This window comes from Diabrotica undecimpunctata, chromosome 8, assembly GCF_040954645.1.
Source record: "Diabrotica undecimpunctata isolate CICGRU chromosome 8, icDiaUnde3, whole genome shotgun sequence".
Lineage (NCBI taxonomy): Eukaryota > Metazoa > Arthropoda > Insecta > Coleoptera > Chrysomelidae > Diabrotica > Diabrotica undecimpunctata.
Genome location: NC_092810.1, coordinates 133,334,204 through 133,359,054, shown reverse-complemented (window position 1 = coordinate 133,359,054; position 24,851 = coordinate 133,334,204). Strand labels below are relative to the sequence as shown.

The 24,851-nt window shown below is 32.5% G+C and overlaps 1 protein-coding gene across 1 annotated transcript in view; it reads left to right on the top strand.

The window, feature by feature from the left end:
- Positions 1–23,829, top strand: part of LOC140449127 (uncharacterized) — a 63,564-nt gene extending 39,735 nt beyond the window's left edge. The window contains exons 4-5 of the mRNA XM_072542273.1: positions 6,393–6,640; positions 23,645–23,829. Of these exons, the coding sequence (XP_072398374.1) occupies positions 6,393–6,640; positions 23,645–23,829 (433 nt within the window). The remainder of the gene's footprint in view (positions 1–6,392; positions 6,641–23,644) is intronic.
- Positions 23,830–24,851: the final 1,022 nt, after the last annotated feature.

Genomic DNA, 24,851 nt, shown 5'->3' with positions numbered 1-24,851 from the left:
TAATTAATAAAATGCCTATTACTTTGTATACCGTCCAAGAAACAGTGCAACTTGTAACATGGTACTTTCAAGGTCATTAGATACGCGAAGTTATTGATTTATTTATTGGTGCCTTCGAAAATATACCCCCACCAAGTGTTACAACAGTTAAAAATACCATTAATTATTTTCGAACTTCGGAATGCGTAACTAGTTGTAAAAAGTGTCATGAAGGTAATGAACCAAGTGTTAGACCTGTCGATGAGGAGCATCAAAACAGGGATATTGATATTTGTGTTTTTGTGGAAGCTAGTGAACCCTGCAATAGTGTACAAATTGCTAGGGAAGATAACGTAAATGCTTGAACTGTCCAGCAAGTTCTCAAAAGGAATGGGAATCACTGTTTTAAGATACAACCAACACAAGAACTGTTTTCGGAAGATAACTTTAGGCGGATGGAATTTTTGTGAAATTATGTTAGATAAACAAAATGAAAATGTACACTTTTTAAAAAATATTTTATTTTCTGACGAATTTTCATTTTTATTACATGAAAACACAATCCATCCGTTGCAAGGTATTATTCTTGGAAAAATAAACACCTCAGTGTTACAGTGCGAACGCAGCATTCGCAAAAGTTAAATGTTTGGACTGGGATGTTAGGCAACCATATTGTCGGTCCATTTTTTATCGATGAAAACCTAAATGGACTCAAATATTTACAACTTTTACAGAATGAGATCATTCCGGCAGTTCGACGCCTTCCCGTTAATTTTCAGAAGGTTAATTTCCAACAGGAGGGGTGTTCGGCTCACAACTCCAAAGCAACTATTGACTTCCTCAATCAAACGTTTACTGATCGACTGATAAGTACACGTGGTACAATTAAATGACCCGCTAGACCCGCTGACTTAGCGCCTAACGATTTCTTTTTTATGAGTTTTCCCAAAGAAAACATTTATAGGCATCAGTCTGAAAGAGCCACAAACCTAGACGAATTAAAGGCAAAAATACTCCATTTCTCTGCAACCGTTACACCAGCCCTACTCCAAAATATGAGGGGAAATCTGTATGACAGATTTGGTTACTGGTTAGCACAAGGAGGTGAAATATTTGAGCTCTTAATTCATTAATCTGCTTTCCTAATTTTTATTTTTTGTTAAGTATATTTTACGAAGTTTGTGGGTTCTTAATTAGGTAGTATTTTTTATGTTTAAGTTTGAAAGAATTTTATTGTTTTTTTTTATTTAAAAGTACAAACGATTCTTATTCTGAATTTTTGACGTGACAACGTCTTAAATTAGGTTGTGGCTCGGAGTCATTCATGAAAAAGTGTAACGCCCGCTCACGTCTGTTACAGTGAGTCACCGAACGAGAGAGAGGCCCGCCGGACCGGCGAATGCCTTGCGTCTCTCTCCCACTCAAACATGATCGGTCCGCTGCGCGCGCAGCACTAGAGAATTAGGCGCGTTGAATCGGTGCGTGCTTCCGTGCTTGTGTCTCTCTCTGTATTTCTCGAGCGTTCTTGGCGTTCAAGACACATTACAGCAGAAACACTTCCTTTCATTTCATATTTCTCCTATCATCGTCCTATCCTCAACAAAATCACTCAAATAGAAATTAGTTAAGTTTAAGTTTACATGTACAATGTTTTAGTAAACAAAATATATTTCTATAGTTAAAATTTGTGCAATTCTTATTTTCATTCAATTCCTTGTTCCTATTGTGCAATTTAATAATATTCATATCAATAAATATTCTACCGAGAAAAAGACGTTGTCACGTAAAATCTTCGCCCGTAAAACCGACTTTACAGGCAACCGATTTTTTTCTTCTTTTTTATATTATTGTTGTAAGATTTGTCCATAAAATTTGTTCAATTCTCAGCATATTACTAATTTACTTACTTATTTATTTGTATTGCTATTAAGGCTAAAGAATAACCAAAAAATTGGTTTTAGAGCATTATAATAAATATACTCTAGAGATGGGATTGCAATAAATCTTAATTCTCAATTGTCAACAAAACAATGTCGTTATCTGTAGATTTAAATAAATGTTTATCTTCTTCTTTCTTCTTTAGCCTTAAGTAATCCAACTTTGAACATAGGCCTCCCCCAAATCAATCCAGTGTCTTCTATTTTGCGCCACTTGCTTCGAGTTGTGTCCTCCGATGTTCTTAATGTCATCAACCCATCTCATTTGTGGTCTTCCTCTGCTTCTCTTTCCTAACAATGGCATCCACTGTTGTATTTCGTGGTTCCATCTCTTATCCTTCAGTCGGGCATTGTGTCCTGCGAAGCTCCATTTTAATTTGGCAGCATGTTCTCCTGCGTCTTTTACTTTGGATTTGCTTCTATAATCCATTTGTTTGTTTTTTGTCGATAAGTCTCACCCCGATAATTGATCTTTTCATCGCTTTTTGTACTTTTACTATTTTATCCATATTGGTCTTGGTGAGTGTCCATGTCTGTGAACCATACGTGAGTATAGGGAGGATACACTGATCGTAAATTTACGAAATGTGTATCATTGATAAAAATGAAAATAAAAAAATTATATTTTTTTTGAAAATGTTTATAAAACAATATATGAAATAAAGCTTATTTTACAGATTTTGTTTAACGAATCATGCAGAGTCACATTTAGAGTTATATCTTCGTCAAATTCAGGCAAGTTACAATTTTAAACGCAGATTTATGTTTTTAATTTAGTTCCTAGGTATCTTGTTTCACCAGTAAATAGAAAATATTCAATTTGGAAGTATTTACTTAATTTACATTCTTAGCAGCTATGATTTGTAACTTGTTTTTAAAGTAAACATTAAAGTAAAGTAAATATCACAGTAACACATACTGTACCAAAAATAAAACCTAGGACGTCAGAGATACTGTGAAGACAGAGACAAGGTGTTATTCGCACCAGACGAACCAAGAAAGATCAACCCTAATCCACGAAACAACAACTATACGTTCCGAAGAGAGAATTCCAATCCACTAAAAAAGTAGAAAAAAAAATAGAAGAAATTACAACAAAAATTCAGCAAGCTATGAAAGACAACATCCCTAAAGAAATGACGAACAATAGCTAAAGGAAATTATCAAGGACAGAAACAGGACCAGAAGAGCTGTCCAAAGAACAAGAAGACAGGAGTTCTATGATTACAGAGACGAACTATATGAAGAAATAAGAATAACACTTATGAGTCAGGAACATCAGGAAAGCAGAAGAAAACTATGAAGACGTGTGAAAAAAGCTGAAGGACAAGCGAAAATGAAAATAAGAAGATGCCGCAAAATCAAAAACATGTCGGATGCAAGAACCATCTAGCAGGTTAACACAGAATAAGAGGGGATAAAAAGAGGAAACAAACTTTTAGTAGAGGAAGAAGACTACATCAATATAACAGAAGTTGCTAAAATCATCAAAACATTAAAAGGAAGCAGAGCTCCAAAAGCAGAAGAAATCCGCAACATAGCTTTCAGAGAACTACCAAAGAAGATAGTAGCGCAACTCTACTATATCTTTAAATACTGCCTGGAAAAAGTGCATTTTCCGAACAACTGAAAACATGCTAAGATCATCACTTTACTAAAACCAAGGAAGAACGGAAGAAGACCAGAAAGCTACAGACCAATATCACTACTAGAAACAATGGGAAAAATACTGGAGAAGATCATCTACAGCAGACTGATAAAACATGCAGAAAAAAGAAGAATCATTCAGGAAAATCAATTTGGATCCAGAAGAGAAAGGAACTGCAAACTCCAACTGGCAAGAGTTATCAGCGACACGAAGATCAGATGGACAAAGCTAGATTACCTCTCTAATTAGTTAACATATAACAGATCCAAAAACAAGTACAGCCCTCTACGCAGATGACACGGCAATCTATGCAACAGGAAAAGACGACAGAAGAATAGTCCAAAACATAGAAAACCACCTTGGAGGAATCACAGAATTCACGAGTAAATGGAAAATCAAGATCTGATCAAGAAAAACACCCTTCTTCTTCTTATTTTTATATAAACATGTCTCTTTTTTAATGTGCCTCCAGTAAGTTGTCGTTCCATCGTTTTCGTGGTCTTCCTACTAATCGTCTTCCTATTGAGGAACCGTCTCTTGCCGTCTTTACTATTCTATTTGTTGTAATTCAACATATATAATGGTTCCATTCTACTCTTCTATTTCTTACCCAGTACTTGATGTTCTCCACCTTGCATCTACGTCGTATATCTGTACTTCTAGCTCTGTCCGATAGTGTCTTACCATCAATTTTTCTAAATGTTTTCATCTCTGCTGTTTATAACTTCCTTTTTGTCCTTTCTGTGTCAGGTCTTGCTTCTGCCACGTGTGTCATTATTGGTCTGATGACTGTGTTGTATATTCTGCCTTTAGTTTCTTAATTAAAATACTGACTAAATACGTTTAATATTAATATTAATATTAATATTAATATTAATATTAATATTAATATTAATATTAATATTAATATTAATATTAATATTAATATTAATATTAATATTAATATTAATATTAATATTAATATTAATATTAATATTAATATTAATATTAATATTAATATTAATATTAATATTAATATTAATATTAATATTAATATTAATATTAATATTAAACTTAATCTTAATATTAATATTAAACTTAATTTTATTTGTAAACCTAACTATATTCGGCTGTGTACTTACATTATGTACAAAATTGACCCAGTCCTTCTTATTTCTGGTCAGTGTCCTTGATTCTGTCCGTGTTGTTCCCCTTTTTTCGATAATGTTTCCTAACGCCATGTCTTTCGTAGGTAGACCTTTCTTCTTTCTTCTTTGAGTTTTTGCCTGCCAAATTCGTTTCACCGGTTTTTTATTCTCCATTTTTGAAAAATGATCCCACCAACTGAGTTGCCTTCTTTCTATATATTCTAATGTTGACTATATTTGCAATATTTGAGGGTTTCGTAGTTTATATCGTTTGGTAACTCCCCAAACTCGTCTCAGATATTTCATTTCTACTGCCTATATTTTGGTATAAATGACCAACGGGAAGGTCACGTGGTCGAAAATCAGGTCCATTAGAAAAAGATGCAGGTTTATGACTATAACAAAGGTGATCTTTTTGAAGGTCAAACTTAACAAGATAATTTTTGGTAAAAATAAATATTGTTTGTGGGAAATTTGGTAAAAATGGTATTTAAAAGAAATATTGCTTTTTTTCAATTGCAAAGTAGCACCTAGTCTTTCTTATAATTATTATTGTCCTAATTATCGTTCTTGTCTCGTTAACCACAGATTTGTCTAACTTTCTACATTAATTTAATTAACTTATTGCAAAGATTTAGGAAATTCATTTTTCAATTTAAAACACACCCGAAATACACAAAAATAATCATCTTTAACCTAAAAAAGTGGAAAATAAATAAAGTATGACAATACAAAGTAATAAAAATAACTCACTTAGTGTGACTACTGATGAGGTGACAATTCGACGGAAAAATTTAATTAACGCTCTGTCCCAATATTATCCTAAGTAATTATTACCTTAATTATTCAACACTCTTTTGTGACAACAGCTCATTGTGTTTCTGTGTTTATCTGACAATTAATTTTATTTAAGCGAAATAATAACACTTTTTTAGTGTACTTTTTCTTTTGGTATATTAGAAGCGAATCCATAATGAAACCGTTCATTCCCTGAATAAATATACCTTAACACTAATTGTTACGTAATGAATCATCAAAATACTTGCGGAATATGTTTATATGTAGGAGTTTTATGTTGATCGTCGTTTTATCAATAAAATTTGAAACTGACAAAAGAAATAATTAAAGATCCCCACTCCCATCACCGAGTTCCACTTAGCACGCCATCTATGCGCGCAAGAGGAGATGGAAAACCGATGACAATATTATAAAACAGAGTACATTTCAAGAGAGAATCGAGCTCGGCCAGAGTGCCGATCTGGTAGGAACTTCACCGCATTTTGGGTGTTGATTAAAGGCCGATCGTCCGGAGTTTTATCAGTGTGTTGATCTGGAAACAACTCGACTGGCCCTATAAAGTTGACCAAAGGCCAACCGCTACTGCTAGAGTGTTGATCTAATGGCAGTTCTTTACCGGTCTTAGAGTATTGATCAGAGACAGACTGTTCCAGCTAAGTGTTGATTAGTCACTTCTCGCTCCTTGTCGAATTGAGTATTGATCGATCCATCCCCCTTTACACTGTCCTTTCTTTTCTTCACTGTGTGTGTATTAACATACCTTAATTGATATAGTTAATAATCTGAATGACTTGTGCAGCGATAGGAAGATTCAGTGTAGTGGAAAAAAATAAAAATGTACCAATAAAATTAAAAAATGTGGTATTAATAGTTGTATCCTACTAGTTATTATCTATGTATTAGATACCGTAACAGAGAGTTATCAGCCAATAAATTAGGAACAACACAGAGCGACATGGAACGAAAGATATTAAGAGTTTCTCTGAGAGAACATATAGGACGCACGAAGCAGGACAAAGGAGAACGATATAATTGCGCAATTGAAATGGTGCTGGGTAGGACACGTAGCATGACAACAAAAGATGGACGAGAAACATTATACATTGGACACAAAGACGTTAAGATCGTAGTGGAGGAAAACCACAAAAATGGTAGCTAGGCGACAGGAAATCAAAAGTTGATAGAAAATGGCATTAAATGGCACAAAACAGACGAGTGCAGAACTCAAGGTTACGCCTTTGTCCAGGACTGAACGAAAAGAGGCTGAAGAAGCCGTACTGAGTGGAATTTTTTATAAAAGACGAAGAAAAATATGTAGAGAATCTTATATTTGTCATATTACATTGCAAGCCCCCTTAATGGGACACTTTATTCAATTATTTTCATCTGTCGCAGTGGAACCATAAGGAAAATTGCAGGATTTTTACAAAAATATCAAACAGCTAATTGAGATACCAAAAAAGAAAAATTGCCTATATAACATTTAACATCCACTTTTATTGTGGTCCTCTTCTCCTCTTCACTTCTCTTAACAAGAAATTCTTAGACCGTCTTCCGTTTGTCATTATCGCCAAGTCATCCAACACGATCTTTTTAATCTATACGATCTTGCTTCTTTTTCTTTTTAATCCTATCCTATCAGAGATTGTATATCATCTAGGCTATCCAAACTTTGTTTACAACTCTTCTAATAAGTTTGTTTGTGGTGCAACCAAACTACTCACTTATAGGTGCTTTTTCTCGGAAGTATATGGCCCAAATATTTCAAATGTCTTTTTTATGCTAAGTAGTACTTAGCGCCTTTTGTCCATACGATTTACTACTTTTTATTTGTGACTCGGCCAACCCAACTTATTCATCATAAATTAGCCCATATTTGTTTACTGCTGAACGTAGGCCGCCCATAAATTTTTCCACCTTTTTCTATCCTAAGCTTCCTGTATCCAATTTGGGGTAATGTACTTGATGTTGTACCGACGGGAATCTTTTAAACACATTTCAAGCTGATATACCTGCATGCAAAAACAGGAAAAATAAAAAACAAGTTTGTGTTTCATTGTACCCCGTTCTCCCCTACTATGGATCTACAGCAATTTACACATATTTTAACGAGCTGGATCAGTATTGTTGTAGTCTAAAGTTCTGTCATTACATAAATCTGATCCACTTGAATGCTTTTGTAGGCTTGTCGGAAGTCTATAAAGAGATTATGAATAGTCTGAGGATAAAAATTCGATATATGGTCGATCTATTTTTACTAAATCCCACTTAGTATTCCTCTATGAAATTTTCTACCAAAAATGCTACTAATAAAATATCTACTTAATACACTAATCGATAAGAATTCGTACGTCGTATTAAGTAGTAAGATTCTTCTACAATTAGAGCAGTTGGTTTTGTCTTTCTTTTTATGTATAGGGGTTATAACACTTTCGTGCCATTTTGTTGGTATTCCGTATATGTTACTAGTTTGTGTAATTGCCTACGTAAAGTCTCCCCTCCGTACTTAAGAAATTCAGCCGTTATATTGTCGGATTCTGAAGCTTTTGCTTTCTTCAACTTGTTAATTACTCGCAATGTTTTGTCTATATAGAATTTTGTATGCAAATTCAAATATAGATCTTTTAAAGTTTCCACTTAAATGTTTCTTTTATTATTATTTTTATTGTTTCACATGTAACGTAACATATTATGTAACGTTATTGATAACATTGTTAGTATTGTATATTTACGGTACTTATTCGTGCTTTTATTTCTGTTATCAAGCTTATTTTCTAGGAATGAAGTGCACATTTAAAATTAACTGGAAACTTTCAAGTTTCGCCGTCTCTCTCATAGGATAAAAGAACGTCGTTAGTAAAAAGTTGAGCGCATCATCCCCAGCTTTAAGAAATCGTTTTAAAAGTTGAAAAAATTCTGGAAAGCTGATTGATTATTTTAAAAAAGTTTTAAGGGAACTTTCGACATTATACCTACCAGCGGGAAGTTAAGATTGCTATCGTAAATAACTCCAATTTAAATTTAATTTTATACCAAAACTTTGCTACTAAACAACTCTTTATACAAAATAATATACCATTAAATAGAATAAAATGTAATACATATTTTATTCTTACACTAAGTATTTTAAGGTTTACGTATTCTTAGATTTATTTTTTCTGTTCGTAATATCAATGTTACTATAATATATACTTACTGCCGAAGTAATAAGGAGCCGAAGGGTGTTATCGAGCCCTAGGTGACTTGGTACGTTGATATCTATTAAAAATTTTCTTACGCATCTGGACGTCGAGAGTAGTACAGCTTTCTGTATGGTTTTATACAGATAATTAGACTTAGGCAAATTGTCAAATGTCAAATTTTGCATATTTTTATAAAAGTGAGCATAAAGTGCATATAATTTGAAAATTTGGTGTTAACTATATATTTTTATATTCAAAAACTTACAGATAGCATGAAAATACCAATATTTAATTTTGTTTTATAATCACTTGGTATTCAAATTCTTGGTATAGTTACTAATAAAAGACAGCGGCTTATAGTTTTGTCACGTTTTGTCCTGGAATTAAGCGTATTTGTGTTTGCCAATTTATGTCTCTAGGTAAAAATTTTTATTTTGACGGTCAGTTTCACTTGGTTTTACTTTTGTTGTAAAATTGGAGGCGTAAACAACGTGTATTTCTTATTGTGAATAATTATTGTGCTTTGACAATGCCGAAAATAAGCAATGTTTCAACTTGGATAAAACCTTACAAAGAGATATATATATGGATATGGATAAAGTTTATTGCTCATGTTGTGGCAAAACCGTAAGTACATACGTATCATTTTTTATTTGATTTTAAAAATTTACACGGTGCGGTGGTACAAAGATTTTAAAATTGGAGTATTTTTTGATGTATTTTTTCATTTTTTAACCATTTTTTAAACTCCTTGCGATAAAAATAGGATACCTATTTAAAATTCAAATCATTCAATAGTCTACTGAAAGGTCGCTAACATTTTTTTCTAACAATAGCATAGTTTGCTTTAATTTTGCTAAAAACAAAAACATATCATATATTGGACTTAACTAATTAAGTGCTTTTAATTTATGCTCACAGTATTTTTTCTTTAAATGTAAACAGAAAAGACCAATAGCCTCTTGTAAATATTTGGGGGTTTTTCCTTCTTGCACAGTCATTTCTTGACATTTTCAAGATTATTACACCGATTTTTATTTGATTTAATTTAAATATTTTAATTGTTAAAACGGTTGATTTTTAGTTTATTTCTACAATCTTAGATTTTAAAAATGGGAACAAGTATAGAATATTTATATTCTTTTTTAGATTTCATCTGAAAAAAAATTTTAAATAGATCAGTATGTCAGAACCGCGAAACATTTAGTTAAAAAAGTAAAAACCACATCCAGTGAAAAATATCAACCTTTAGTGTCTAAGGGCTTTCAGTCAAGTTCCAAAAAACAAACAGAACAAGAAACTTTTAACGAAGACTTGTGTCGTGCATTAGTATGTTCTAATATACTGCTTTTAAAATTATCTAATGGTTACTTTAGTTCTTTTTTAAAAAAATATTGCAAACCAAACATTCCCAGTGAACTAACTATAAAGAAAAATAATGTCAATTTGTTACACTCCTCAGTTATCCACAATATAAAAGCCGAAATAGGTAATAATTACTTTTTCATATATGTGAACGAGACCACTGACTTGTCAGGAAGATACATTGTGCACTTATTGATTGGTGTACTTAGCGATGAAACCTTTCCAAAATCGTATTTTATTTCCTATAAGCAAGTGGAAAAAAACCAACGCTCTAACAATATTACGGTTTCTACAAGAAGCATTGGCAAACTTTTTTCTTCCTGTTGCTGTACCTAATAATAAATTATTACTTATTTTATCTGATGCAGCATCATATATGGTGAAATCAGGACAAAATTTAAAAATATTTCATGCAAATTAATACATATATTACACTTGTTTAGCGCATGGAATAAACAGAGTTGCGGAGGAAGTAAGAAAAAACTTTCCACTAGTTAACAGTTTAATAGCGAGCATCAAAAAGGTATTCCTGAACTCACCTGTAAGAATACAATGTTACAGAGATATGATTCCTGCTGTTCCACTGCAACACGTTTTAACACGTTGGGGAACATGGTGGAAGCAGCTAATTTCTATGCTGATCATTTTGTTGATTTAAAAAAAATAATAAACCTTTTACTGGATCATAGTTGCCAATGTTTATTGGAAGCTAAGCAAGCCTTCCAATATAACACCCTATAAATTATCATTGTTAAAGAGTACAGTTTTAATAAAAGAATTTGAGTCATTGTGTCAAAACGTTAAAGGTACTATTGGAAAGAAAATTTTTCAAAAATTTAAAGTAACCATGGAAAATATAGTGGTTACCAGGTTCTTTCTAAAGTGGTTTAAGTACTAGCTGGGACATTTTTCGAACCACTTAATTTAAAACAATTTATTATAATAAATTTGAGAAATGCCCCAGTTACATCAGTTGATGTCGAAAGAAGTTTTTCTATTCACAAATATATGTATTCAGATAGAAGCCATAAGTTTTTATTAGAAAATTTTAAACATTTGATAATCTATTTTTACCACAATTCAAAATAATATTTATATCTTAAAATAATTCTATAATTATGTTATGTATTTGTAATATTGTAAGTATTTTTGTAAATAAAAAAATATTGTAAATATTTTTTATTACATGCATATTTTCTAGATAAATATACATATTTTGCATAAAATACTGCATGTTTGCATAAAATTTTGCATATTTATGCGCATATTTTATACTTTTTTATTTGCATATTTGCCTAAGTCTACAGATGATTATTCAGACCCATCTTTTTTATGTTTTCTAGGAGGTTTTTAGAAATAACACCAGTAGTGGATAGAATAATAGAAACTGTCTGGGTACTTTCCATTCTCCACTGTCGTCTCATTTGTATTTATAGATCTCTATACTTGGCGATCTTTTCGTTGAATTTAACCGGCAAATTATTGTTCTTAGGGCCACATCAATAAGTGTTTCTTACCTAGTAAGTTTATTAACTAGTATCAGATCCGGTCTATTATGTGCCACTGGTTGGTTTCTGAGCACAGTGCGGTTCCAGTATAGCTTGTAGTTGTCATTGTCAAGCATTCTATCAGGGACTTATTGGTAATAAGGAAGATGGTTGGTTTGAGAAGTTCTAGTTTGTCTGGTAGTTCTTGGTGGATAATCTTTTCTACTAAGTCATGACGTTCTTTTTAATCAGTACCGATAAACGCCTGTGGTCAATTTGTTAAACATTTTATGGATTTATTATATTTATTATTAACACCGTGTAAACTAAAAGATTAAAATCGAGTAGGCCTAATTTGTAACATCCTTTTCTGTACCTTTTTTGATTACGTGTAATATTTTTTCGCAAAGAAATGTTCTTCTTCCCATGGCGCCGTCTCCTTTCGAAGGTTGGCGATTCAAATGGCAATTGTAGTTTTGAAAACTGCTGCGCGAAAGATTTCTGCGGATGAGCGGTCGAACCATCTCCTCAGGTCTTTCAGCCACGAGTTCTGACGTCTCCCTACTGATCTTTTGCCCTGGACTTTTCCTTCCAGTATAACTTGAAGTAATTCATATCTTTCGCCTCTCAACACATGACCCAAGTATTGCATTTTCCTCTCTTTGATTATTCTTAGTAATTCTTTTTGTTTACACATGCGACGAAGTACCTCAACATTAGTAACTCTTTGTACCCATGAAATTCTAAACATTCGTCTATATATATATATATATATATATATATATATATATATATACATAAACAAATATAAGAAAACAATAACATTGAGGAAAGCTGAAAAAAAAACTCAAAAATAACATAATTAACGCAGCAACAGAATCATTTGGAGAGAGGAAAGTAACGAACACTAACATATCAAAAAATAAAACACCATGCTTTACAGAAGAATTAAAGATTAAACGTAAAGAAAATAAGAAAGCCTTTTTACAATACAGAGCACAATAAACGCCAGAGTTATAAACGAATCAGAAATAAAACGAATACTTTAGTTAGACAAATAAAAAGGGAACACTGACAGATCTTCTCAGAACAGATGAAACGTGACTTCTACGGAACACAAAAAGAAATATGGATAATGATCAGAAGACAAAGAAAAGAGATGAACGAACTGTAAAAATGAAACACATACAGAAGAAAACATGTTTAGACTACTTTCGATACATATTTGCTAAATGTGGCGATAATGAACCACCAACACCAGATGTGACGACAAACAAAGAAATACATATTGAGGAGTTAAGGGTACAGGAAGCATTAAGCAAATTAAAAAATAGAAAATCACCAGAAGAGGACAGAATAACAATCAAACTCCTAAAAAATGAAGGAATAGATCTGACCAAACAACTATTAAAACTAATCCAAAAATAACACAACAAAACAGAATTCCACAAGAATGAAGATCAAGCATACTAATACCTCCCTTCAAAAAGGGAGACAAATCTTCTTCTTCAGTGCCTTATACGGTCCGTATGTTGGCGATCATCAAGGCTATCATAGTTTTGTTGACTGCTCTGCGAAAAAGCTCCACGGAGGTCATCCCAAACTGTTGTTGGAGGTTTTTCAACCATGAGATACGACAGCGTCCCGGTCCTCACCTGCCAAATACTTTACCCTGCATAACGAGTTGAAGAATTCAATATTTTTCTTCGTTCCGCATCACGTGGCCGAGGTACTCAAGCTTATGTTTTTTCACTAAATTAAGCACTTCTTTTTCTTTTGTCATGCGCTGTAGGATCTCAACGTTGGTGACATGGTCCACATAAGATATTTTTAGTATCCTCCTGTAGATCCACATCTCGAAGGCTTTAATCAGCTTTTCTGTGGCTTGCGTGAGTGTCTAGGCTTCAACTCCATATAGTAACACTGGAAGAATGTAGAACCTCCCTATCCGTATCTTGGTTCCCAAACTGAGATCACTGCAGCACAGTAAGGATCTCAACTTGATAAATGTAGACCATGCCACTTCAATTCTGGATCTAATCTCTTGAGCGTAGTCCCATGGTGAGTTGAGGTTAGTTTCGAGGTAAGTGAATCTGTCGACTCTCTGGATCTCTTCGCTACCTGCCATTAATGCCCCGGGATCTAAATTTGCACGGCTGACAACCGTAAATTTAGTTTTCTTAATATTAAAGTCCAGTCCGTATGTTACGCTCACGGTTTTCACTTGGTCTAGTAAGGCTTGTAGATCATTTAGGCTGGTTGATAGTAACACAGTGTCATCGGCGTAGCGGATATTATTGATCTATTCACCGTTCACTCGGATTCCTATCTCTAGGTTTGTGAGGACTTCATAAAAAATTTCCTCAGAATATATATTGAAACGTATCGGCGGGAGCACACAGCCTTGCCTTACTCCTCGCATGGTCTTTACTTGGTCGGTCAGCTAGTCTTCTTGAGCACGCTGGTTCCAGTATAAATTTATGATAATCCGGATGTCCTTCTTATTCAATCCTACTCTTTAAATGGGCGGCGACCATCTTCTGGTGCTGACAACGGTCAGATGCCTTGGCGTAGTTAATAAAACAAATATAGACAATCGACTGACATCGCGGCATCTCTGAAGTAGGACTTGTAAAGTGAAAAGTGCTTCACGTATACCCATGGATTTGCGAAATCCAAATTGTATTTCTCCGACATTTTCTTCGCATTTCTTGTAAATTCTGGCATGTATGATTTTAAGAGTGCATGACTTATAAGGCTGATAGTTCAGAAATCTTCGCACGTTTTCTCAGATCGTTTTTTTGGTAATGTTACAAATGTTGATAATAGCCACTTATCTGTAATATTACCTAAATCGTATATGTCGTTAAACAGTTCACTTAACTCGTTTGTGCTCACTTCACTCATCACCTTAATAACTCCAACGGGTATTTTTTCCGGATCTGTGGCCTTACCATTCTTAGACTGTTTTAAAGCTGCCTTCACCTCGCTTTCTAGTATTAACGGTCCTGTCATGCAATTTATTTCTGGAAGGTTATCTCGGTAGTCCCAGAAAAGTTCTTCGATCGTCTTTGTTTATGAGGAGGTGTATGTTTCTTCTCTTGTATTGACCAGTGGCTTCTCGAACCGTTTGGAGGATATTTATATGATCGTGTTTCACTTGGAGGTCTTTGATTAGTTTACATTTTTCTTGCATCCATGTCTCCTTGGCTCTTCGTATTTTTTTTTTAATTGTTTGGTTGATTTCTTGGTATTTCTTCACGTCACTGTTTTTATTAATCTCCTTTGGTCCATCATCTGCAGAATGTCATGAGTCATTCATTCTTTATTTTTTACCCATGTTTTCTTTCCCAGATGTTCTTTTCCCGCATTTAGCATGACGTCTTTGATATAACTCCATTTTTGTTCTACACTCTGTTCTTGTTGTTTAGCGGTTTTTAGTTTTTCTCTTATTATATCTCCTACGTTCTGACGAACTACGGGGTCTTGTAGGGTGTCATAATCTAGGTTCTGTTTAGGTTTACTTTTGATGAGTTTCTTTAGTTTGAGTTCTATCAGGCCCACTAATAAGTTGTGGTCCGATGGGACGTCTTCTCCTGCTGGGAAGGTCTTCGCCGAAGGCAAGCTGTTCTTGAATCTTTTGTTCAAATTGTAGACAAATCGGGAATCAAAGCTGACAATGGGATAAGACAGGAAGATTTCCTGAGTAATATATTGCTAAATCTGATTATAAATGAAATATTAAAAAAGTAAGAACTAAAAAAGGATACCAAATGGGAGAAAAACAATTTAAAATAATCTGCTATGCAGGCGATGCAATACTACTCTCTTAAAGTGAAGACGATTTACAACGTATGCTGCACCAATTTAATAAAACCGCCAGAGAATTTATTATGTTAATTTCCCCAAAATACATATCTAAGCATCACATTATCTAGCTACGGAAAGCTCAAAACTGAAGTGAAAGATCAAGTGAATAGAGCAAACAGAGCCGAAGGCTGCCTGAATGAAACAGTATGAAGAAAAAAAATTATCGAAAAAGAAATGAAAGGCAGAATTTACAAAACAGTCATCAAATAATGACATACACGGCAGAAATACGACCTGACACAGAGAGGACAAAAAGGATGTTGGAAACGGCAGTGATGAAAACACTTAGAAACATTGATGGCAAGACCCTATGGGACAATGCTAGAAGTACACATATACGACGTACATACAAGGTGGAGAACGTCAAGAACTAGGTAAGAAATAGAAGAGTAGAATGGAGTGATCATATAAGCCGAATGAGAACAAATAGAGTAGCAAAGATGGTTTTCCAATAGGAAGACGATCAGTAGGAAGACCACGAAAACGATTAAACGGCAACTTACTAGAGGTATATTGAAAAACAGACAGCCATGTCTACATATAAAAAAGAAGAAGAAGATTTTTCTTTTTCTTCCCAAGGCAGGAATAAATTATTTATTGATATACAAATACTTTCTAAGAAATAGTCTATACAATCTATAAACATGTAGTAATATTATATAATATACTATAATTAATTACAAGTTTCATATAAATTTAATTCAAAATAAAGGTTATCTAAATAATTACTTATAGTGAGGTTCTACTTGAAAATCGAATGATTAATTTTTTTATACTTTTTTCGTATTTACTTACTAAAAAAATTAAACATCTTTAAAGATAAGCTCTATCCTAATAGCCTACATGAAGGCATTTAGATAAATTTCGGCTGAAATATTAGGTCCAATATGGTGTGTGACACGAAATAATTTAGAATACTTTATCGCCCCGAGTGGGAAGACAGCAGAGACTTGATAAAACGTATCTTCACACCAGCACAACCATTTTGAGGAGGGTTAATATTTATTTTCTCTCGACGTAAAATTTTGGGCTTACTTGAAAGGGTATAGATAGAAAATACAATAAAATAAGATTTCTTGGTGTAAAACCTAACACAAACGTTAAGTTTAAACAAAAAGTTGATTTTTAGACTTTTATTAAATGTCATAGTAAAATAACAAATAAGAAATAACAAAAGAAATATATTATAAATAAAGTCGAGGGTAAAATTTAAATAATTTTAAATAGAAAGAGTTTAAAGCGAAAAAAATTTTTACTTATATTTCGTGGATGATACAGCCATACTAGCGATACGAGACACTAGTGAAGAAGCGACTGATAAGTTGCCATTATCAGTAAATACAATACATACCTGAACCAGACAATGGTGAATAAAATTGAATGAGACTAAATCTGCACACATTAACTTTACAATTAAAAAAATAAAAAATTTCCAATATTAGAATAAATGATATCCAAGTTCCTTATGCAACATCAGCAAAATACTTGGGTATTACCCCAGACGCGAACCTGCACTGGAATGTCCATGTAAAAATAAAATAGGGGAGCTTGTTAGATATAAGAAATTGTATTGGCTGATTGGAAAAAATTCAACAACCTCCATTCATAATAAATTATCCATTTACAAGTAAGTGTACTGAGGGCAGTATGGGTATATTGCTGATAACTCTAGGGCTGTACCAAAGTTAGTAATCTACATATTATCCAGAGATTTAAAAACAAAGTACTGAGGAACATTGTTTATGCTCCTTTATATATCCGTAACAGCAACCTCCACGAGGACCTGGGTATGGAAACTGTGACCGAAGTAATCAAGAGAACAGCAGCAAGTCACGAGCAGAGGCTGCATAGTCATGTGAATGTCAAGGCAATCCAGTTTCTTGAGAACACTGAACTAAAGAGAAGACTCAAAAGGACAAAACTGTTTGAGTCATTGTAAATGTGTAACAATTTAGTGCAAAAAGTAGAGTGAAGTGCTGTGATGTTATTGCATGTTTGTTGTAGTGCATTAGTTAATAGATAAAATAAGAGTGGTATTTGCTGTTTATTAAGATAGGTGAGAAAATAACACTCCGATCGAAGACGTCCAAATAATAACAAGACCACACGACGGTGGTCTATTTAAATAAGAATATATTTTTATTTTCTTTTAATTAGTATTTTTGAAACACAATATTTTTATTTGTACTTATAGGATATTTTCTTCCATCTGGTGGAAATATTTTGTTTGTTTATGACATAATTTTGACAGCTTACCACACTTACAATAAATTGAATTGCTCTTGTATTTTACAAAAATTAATCACAACAATAATGAAACTGTATTATAAAATACAAAGAGTTCAGCAAAATTCTATGACACAGACAATACAGAAAAATTAATCACGCGGACAGTTTCTTAGTTTTTTTTGCTGAATCTCACAGCAGGCTACGATATGATCCATGCATAACCAACATTTGCAAAATGAGCAAAAATATCGGGTTTTCTTTTGATGCAGTATTTGCAATACCCTCTTTTACCTGTTGGTGGATTAGGTCGGTTTTGTGTCGGCATTTTATTGTATTTCATAACAGCATGTCGAATATTAGAATGTAATCCTGACGTTTAGCCCTTGATTCCAAATAACTTTTTACTAGGCCTCCTTCTAATTTTTTAATAAATTGGTTTCCTTTTTGTTAGTATATGCCGTATTGGGATTATTAGGTTTGGTAATTACAAAAGCGTTTATACTGGCGATATTTAAGACCCCATAAAAATTACAAGTTGGAATTGTTTAGTATTTCTAGACACATCGTAAGATGACCAATTTTATCTAGAATATCTACTTCACATTTGGTATCATTATAGAATAAAATCATCCCTGGCTTCTTGCTAGTCTCTTCTACTGTATCAGTGTAATGAAAGGATGAAACTAGTAACACATTTTTATTCTTTTTGGATACATGCAATGTCACCATCATATGTGCTAAACAAACCAAAAACAAAGGAACCTACAGGATGGTCTTTCACATTGGTCATAATTGGGGACAATTTTTTTTTATATGTTTCCATATCATACGTGTAAAATGTTTCTGCGTCGACAGTGCCAAATACTTTGATACCATATTTTTCGTGTTTGTTTGGAATCTACATGCGAAAGCTACACCTCCCACAAGAAGCAAAAAGCATCTCATCGAGAGTTACATAGTCAGCAACGGTGTAACAAGATTGACTGTTTATTAAAAATGTTTCAAAAATCTCTCTTATCGGAGCTAGTTTATCGATTTTGCGTCTTTCGTCTCTAATTTGTTTATTTTCAAAACGTATTACTTTTAATCTAAATCGTCTTTGTGCCATGATCGCTCCAAACATTTCGGATACCATGCCATCATCTGTCCAAAATTCTTCTAATTTTTATTCGAGAGCCGTGATCCAACTCTGCTAAACATAACAAACTAAAAATCTCTTATTTCGAGAAAAGAGATGTAAGTTTGACGGCGTTTTGATTTTTGTATCTTCCAGATACAAAAATCATCTTCATCTCTTGTATATAAATATTGGTGTATTTTACTACAAGTTCAATGATATTTTGCATTAGAAGATCCCACGTGTTAATAGAACTTACTGTCCCATTTTTGCTGTCCCTTACTGTCATTTTTTTTTGCTTCTCGGATAGTTCCTGGTAAGTGGGAAACTATATTCTCCTATCGTGTGCGAATATTTGTAGTTAATGCAAATGTCTTCCATTTGGTTCCATCCTTCGCATAATAATATAATCTCCTGTCATATTGTTCTTTATAGTCCTAAAAGAAACAGATAAAAAAAGAGAAAAATCAAAGGTGCAGCTCTAATTATGCTACATGAGACCATTTGCTTCGCAAATTCCTTTGCAGAATGCTGTAGGATCTGGTTGCCCATATTAAAAGAGGAAATCAATACTTATAAAATATTACTATTAATAAGTCAATACATATCGTATTATGAGGTTTTTTTCCTAGTTTTTTCTCATGATTTACTATGGAATCACTAACAGAAGAATTTTACTGTCATCATTGCATGTGGTTGTCTTTTTAAAGACAAATCACATGTTAAAATTTTTCTGATGAGTATTCTCAAAATAAAGTTGATTTCATGTAATCTAATGAACTGTCTTACAACAAAGTCGTCCCAGCAAAGCAACTCAACAAAATTGACAATATCATTTAAAAGTCATCTAGTTTAAAATATATAATATAATATGTCTAAATTGTCAATATAATTGAGTCAGATAAAATTAAGTTATTGGAAGAACTTTTCACCAAGTAACAAAAAACAAAATTTGTTTAATTTATTAATATTTTGTATTTTGAGATCGATTTCCGAAGTGGAATTCGAGACATCAAAAATAAACTTATTTGAAACTTAAATTATGGCTTTTTTCCAATAAAAATAGTAATCGATAATAAAGTTGTTTCGACAATAAATTCGTTTAATAAAAAATTAAGGTTAGATTGAGAAGAAAGTTAAAGTTTAGGGAACAAATGCAAGTTCAACATAAATTTTGAACGTCTTAATTCAACATTTTTGAATTTCTATAATTGATGGGTTCGGACGAATAACGTTCTATGTTACAAGTTGACATTTTCGAGAAAAGGTAAGTTTGAACATGTTGGATATTTCTTAAAATTTTATGAGTGAAATTTATTATTCGTTATTTCACAAATAAAAGAACAACTCGTTTTTTAAAATAATTTTATGAACAAATATTATTACATGTTGTTCCTACTCTACAAGTAGGTATTTTCGAAATAAACGAAAAAACAGAAAACTATAATGCAAAAACAATCAGAAAAAAGTGCTCTGGTATACTCGGTTCGCTATTCCCAGTCCTAACTGTCTAGTGAATTTAGTAATTATTTTTTTGCGAAGTTAGTTACCTTTTGACAGACTAAAGTGGCTGGAAATTACTATACAACCAAGCACACGTACTCATAGCCAATATTAATAGTAAACAAACTAAATAGTAAATAAAATAGAACTTTGCGAATTACCGACAATCAATATTTATTTATCTGCACCATATAATAAAAAGTTATGTTAAATTATAACAACTAAAATATATTTTTTAAATATATACTACCCAAAATTTGATGGGTTTAGTATACGCTTCCACTATTTAGTAGAATAATTCTTCTTTTTTTAAAGAAAGAAGTCTGCAATAGTAGGATACTTGAGCTATTAATACTGAGAAGTAGGAATTGTTGTGTTGTAGGTTTCCGACAATAAATCTGTCAAAATATGCCCGAGCTAAGCGAATGGAGTATAGTGATCTATATAATTCTACATATTTACTATTCATATATCATGGAAGAATTTTTATTAAATCTTTTTATTTATTTTGCATAATGAGCAATAGTGCATTGTACACTAGTTTTAAATCTGCAGTCTTTGGTTTAAAATCGTAAACTAATTTTTGAAACCAAATTCAGAATTTCGCTTTAATCTGTGCCTAGTAAGAATTGCAAGGCAAAACAGACGTTGATAAAGATGAGAACTATTAGGCCGAAATACGTATAAGCGGATGCGCAAGCGCCCTGCACGTGAAATCAAATCTTACTGTCTTTTCCTTTTTTTTATTTTTTTTTCTTTGGTTTAGCTTTCCAATTTTCTTTAAAAATATTAAATGACTCCCGAGTTTTACGAGGTTCTAGAATAGAATATAAATATGCTTTATTGTCACTGAAAATTGTATAATAATATGGACAAAGCTTATATAAGTTAAAAAAAAGTTAATAATAACATTAACAATTAAAATTTACTAAAATTACATAAATCGTCAATATTCCAGAATAAAACATAAAATATACAATCCATTGCAAAATTTCACTATATTGGAAATTGTATAATAAAACTTTACGAACTAGTTTACGAATAAGTTTAAGCTGATACATGTGATACCCAAATATTGTATATAAAAATACTTTATTAGTTGTACCTAAACGAACTGTACTTTCTTAATTATTCGTTGAGAAACTCTTCCACTAAATAATAAGGTCTTTCAGATAGATAGGCTTTTGTCAATTTAAGAAACTTAAGGAAAGAAGTTGTAGATTTAAGTTGCAAAGGGAGATGGCTGTATAATTTTTTTTTCCGAATATATAATATAGATTTCTTTAGTAACTCAGTGGATGGGATCGGTAAATACACATCAAAGCTTGGGTTTCTAGTGAAGTAGGTCTTGATGGAAAAACATGTAGGTATTAATGAATTAAGTAAACAGTTTCTAGAATATTAAGAGAGGGAAGAGTTAAAATCCCGTGATTTTTGAAGTAGCTTTTGCAATGTGTTATTGTACTGAGGCCACAAAGATACCGTATTGCTCTTTTTTGTAATTTAAAAATAACATCAGATTAAGCAGCTGTCTAGAACCCCAAAAAGGAAGGCCATATCAAAGATGAGACTCGAACAAAGAAAAGTATGTTATTTTGGAAGATGCTAAATTCATTTCCTTCGTAACAGATCTTATTGCATAGCAGGCTGAGGCTAGTTCTTACTTAACAAATCGATATGAAGGGACCATTTAAGGTTGCTGTCTATAAAAATACCAAGAAATTTTACAGAATCAATTACGCTGATCTGGCTGTTATTATGAAGCAAGGGTTAAAGAGCTCCTTTGTAGGATAATGCTACTGTCTTATCCACGTTAAAAGAGAGTAAATTAGAGTAATTGCAATATTAGAGTTCTTCCAGGTAATACTGGTATCATCAGCAAAAAGAAAGACTAGATTCAGTATCATTTGCTCGAACTAGTTGTTTCCTATTCCTCAAGTAAGATTGGTACCAATTCAAAGAAATACCTCGAATTCCGAAGAAATTTAGTTTTTTAAGTTTACTTTTAAATGATTTTAATTTTCAGAATCAAAAATGCCAAATATACAGAATGATAAAACTGGTCACAAACAATATACAGAACAAGATCTTTAGTCTGCTTTTCATTGAAAATGGCATAAGCCAACGAAAAGCCGCTGAAGAATTTAATGTGCCAAGAGCAACACTGCAGTTTAGAGCAAGCGAAAAATTTAATTAAAAAACTATCCTATTCTTTGATTGGGGGAAGAGAATCGTTTAAAGCATTGTATCATAACATGCCAAGACAAAGGTTTTTCAGTAAGAGTGGAAATTTTACAAGACTCGGTTAAAGGTTTTCTTGACGAAAATCCACGAGCCAATCCTTTTAGTGGCAATCGTCCCGGAAGAAGTTGGTATAGATCCTTTTTAAAGCGACACCCTGATTTAAGTGAGAGAATTTCAGAAGCGCTAAATACTTGCATCGTGAATTATTACATTTTTTTTTTCAAAACCCTTCATGTGTTCTAAATGGCGATGAAACCTGCTTTCTCTTGTGACTCAAAAATAAGCGAGTGTTGGATATAATGGGAAGAAAAAATGTTTATCAAATACAGCATCACTTTAAAGTTCCACGATTATGTTTGCCTTTTCAGCATCTCCAGAAATAACAGTACCAATGATTATTTACCCTTATAAACGAATCCCAACTTGAATGGGGAGTAGGATGAAGCGATGCAAGATGGATGAAGAATGAAAACTTCTATGAATACATAGGAAACGTCTTATATAAGTACCTAGTTGCAAAAAACAATAAATTTTCAGTCATTTTGTTCGTTGATGGACATAAAACTCACTTAACCATTCAAACTAGTGAATTATGTTTAAAGCTACAAATTATTTTAGTGGCATTATATCCCAATGCGACCAGAATTATACAACCTACACATATTACTGCATTATTAATTAAAGGCAAACTTGAACCGGGTACTATTAAAGTTTAGACGCAAAAACCTGAACTCAGTTGTTACCATAAAGAATTTTGCATTAGTACTAAACACAGCCATTAGTCAATTAAAATCAGATTCTATATTTATTAGCTTTAAAGCATCTGGATTGTATCCATGGAATTTTGAAGCGATAGACTGTTCCAAATGTTTAAGAAAGATACCCAAAAAAAGGTATTATACTGACTATTTCGATGACAAAATCAATAACGTATGAAGATTTTGTACACATTTTGGATTTGGTACAAGATTTTGGATAATTGCGAAGAACTAAATGGAGGTTCGAAATTGCTATTTAATATATTTAATTTATTTCAAAATATTATAGATCTAACCTCGATTTAGACTACAGAGACAGGTAGAATCACAAATGATGTACCAGACACCTCTGTCATCACAAAAACCTATATATCTTCACATATTACACTTAACCCTATAGGTGGCAATGAAATCATATACAACGTACAAGATATTCCTGTTATTACAGAAGAAAATTTACTTTCGGATTTTCGAGTTCAACTTCCAGAAAACGGTGATATTCCATATAATATAAAAGAGGTCACAGAACATACAATGACTTTAGATATTCAATCGACATCCAATAATACGCCTTTGGTTAATTAAGACAACTTATTATCTAAAGAAATTAACACCCCAATCAACAAATTCTTTTTTTGGCCAAAAACTTCAGAAAGAAAGGGCAAAAAGCAAATAGAAAGGTTGACTTTCGTGCTCACTTCTTCAGATCGTCAAAATGCAGAGAGGCGTAAAATTGAAGAAAAAGCAGAGCAAGAAAAAATAAAATTACAACGAAAACAAAAGCTAATTGACTCAAAAGCAAACAATAAAAGTCAAAAAAACAAGGAAACCAAGATAAAAGTAATAAAAAAAATTTCCACAATAGTTAATTCCGGGAGTAAAAAATATCAAACTGTTGTGAAGAATAAAGAAAATGTTACAGTAAATACAGGTGATATTGCAGATACAAATATTTTGAAAGCAGACACAATTATTGATCATACAATTAAAAGAACTACTTTGAAAAGTGGAATTAGAGTATATATACCAGAAGTGATTACCCTAAAAGAAAAACAAGAATTATCACGAAACCAATTTCCTGATCCTATAGAGGAAAAAGTTAATCTGCCTACAATTGATGACATATTTTTTGATGTCTGCAACAGTATGAATTCATCAAATTTGAAGAATACATTCTAAAGCAAATGTACAAATTTGGAAACCAGTAGAGAAAAACGTTCTGGTGAGTCGGCTAAAAGAACGTTATTTTTTGAAACTGAGGGATATCCAGAACACAAAAAAAATACAAATTCTCTCAGATATAACGGTGAAACAATCAGACGACAACAACCCACCTGTAAATAACCTTTTGTATACAGGATTGTGTTATTCTTGTTCTATAATATATCTAATTCAAAAGTTGGAATGAAGTGTCTATTTTATGTTAGATCCTACCATACTGGCAAAGAAACAACAAAAAAATCAAAACTTAAATAGTTTTGTGTGCCTTACCTGCACAAACAGAAAAAGAATATTATAAATTCTATGAATGGTCAATGACTGTAATTCTATATGCCAATAACTATGTTTGTATCGCCAATAACTGAGTAGTTCTATAGGTTTTCAAA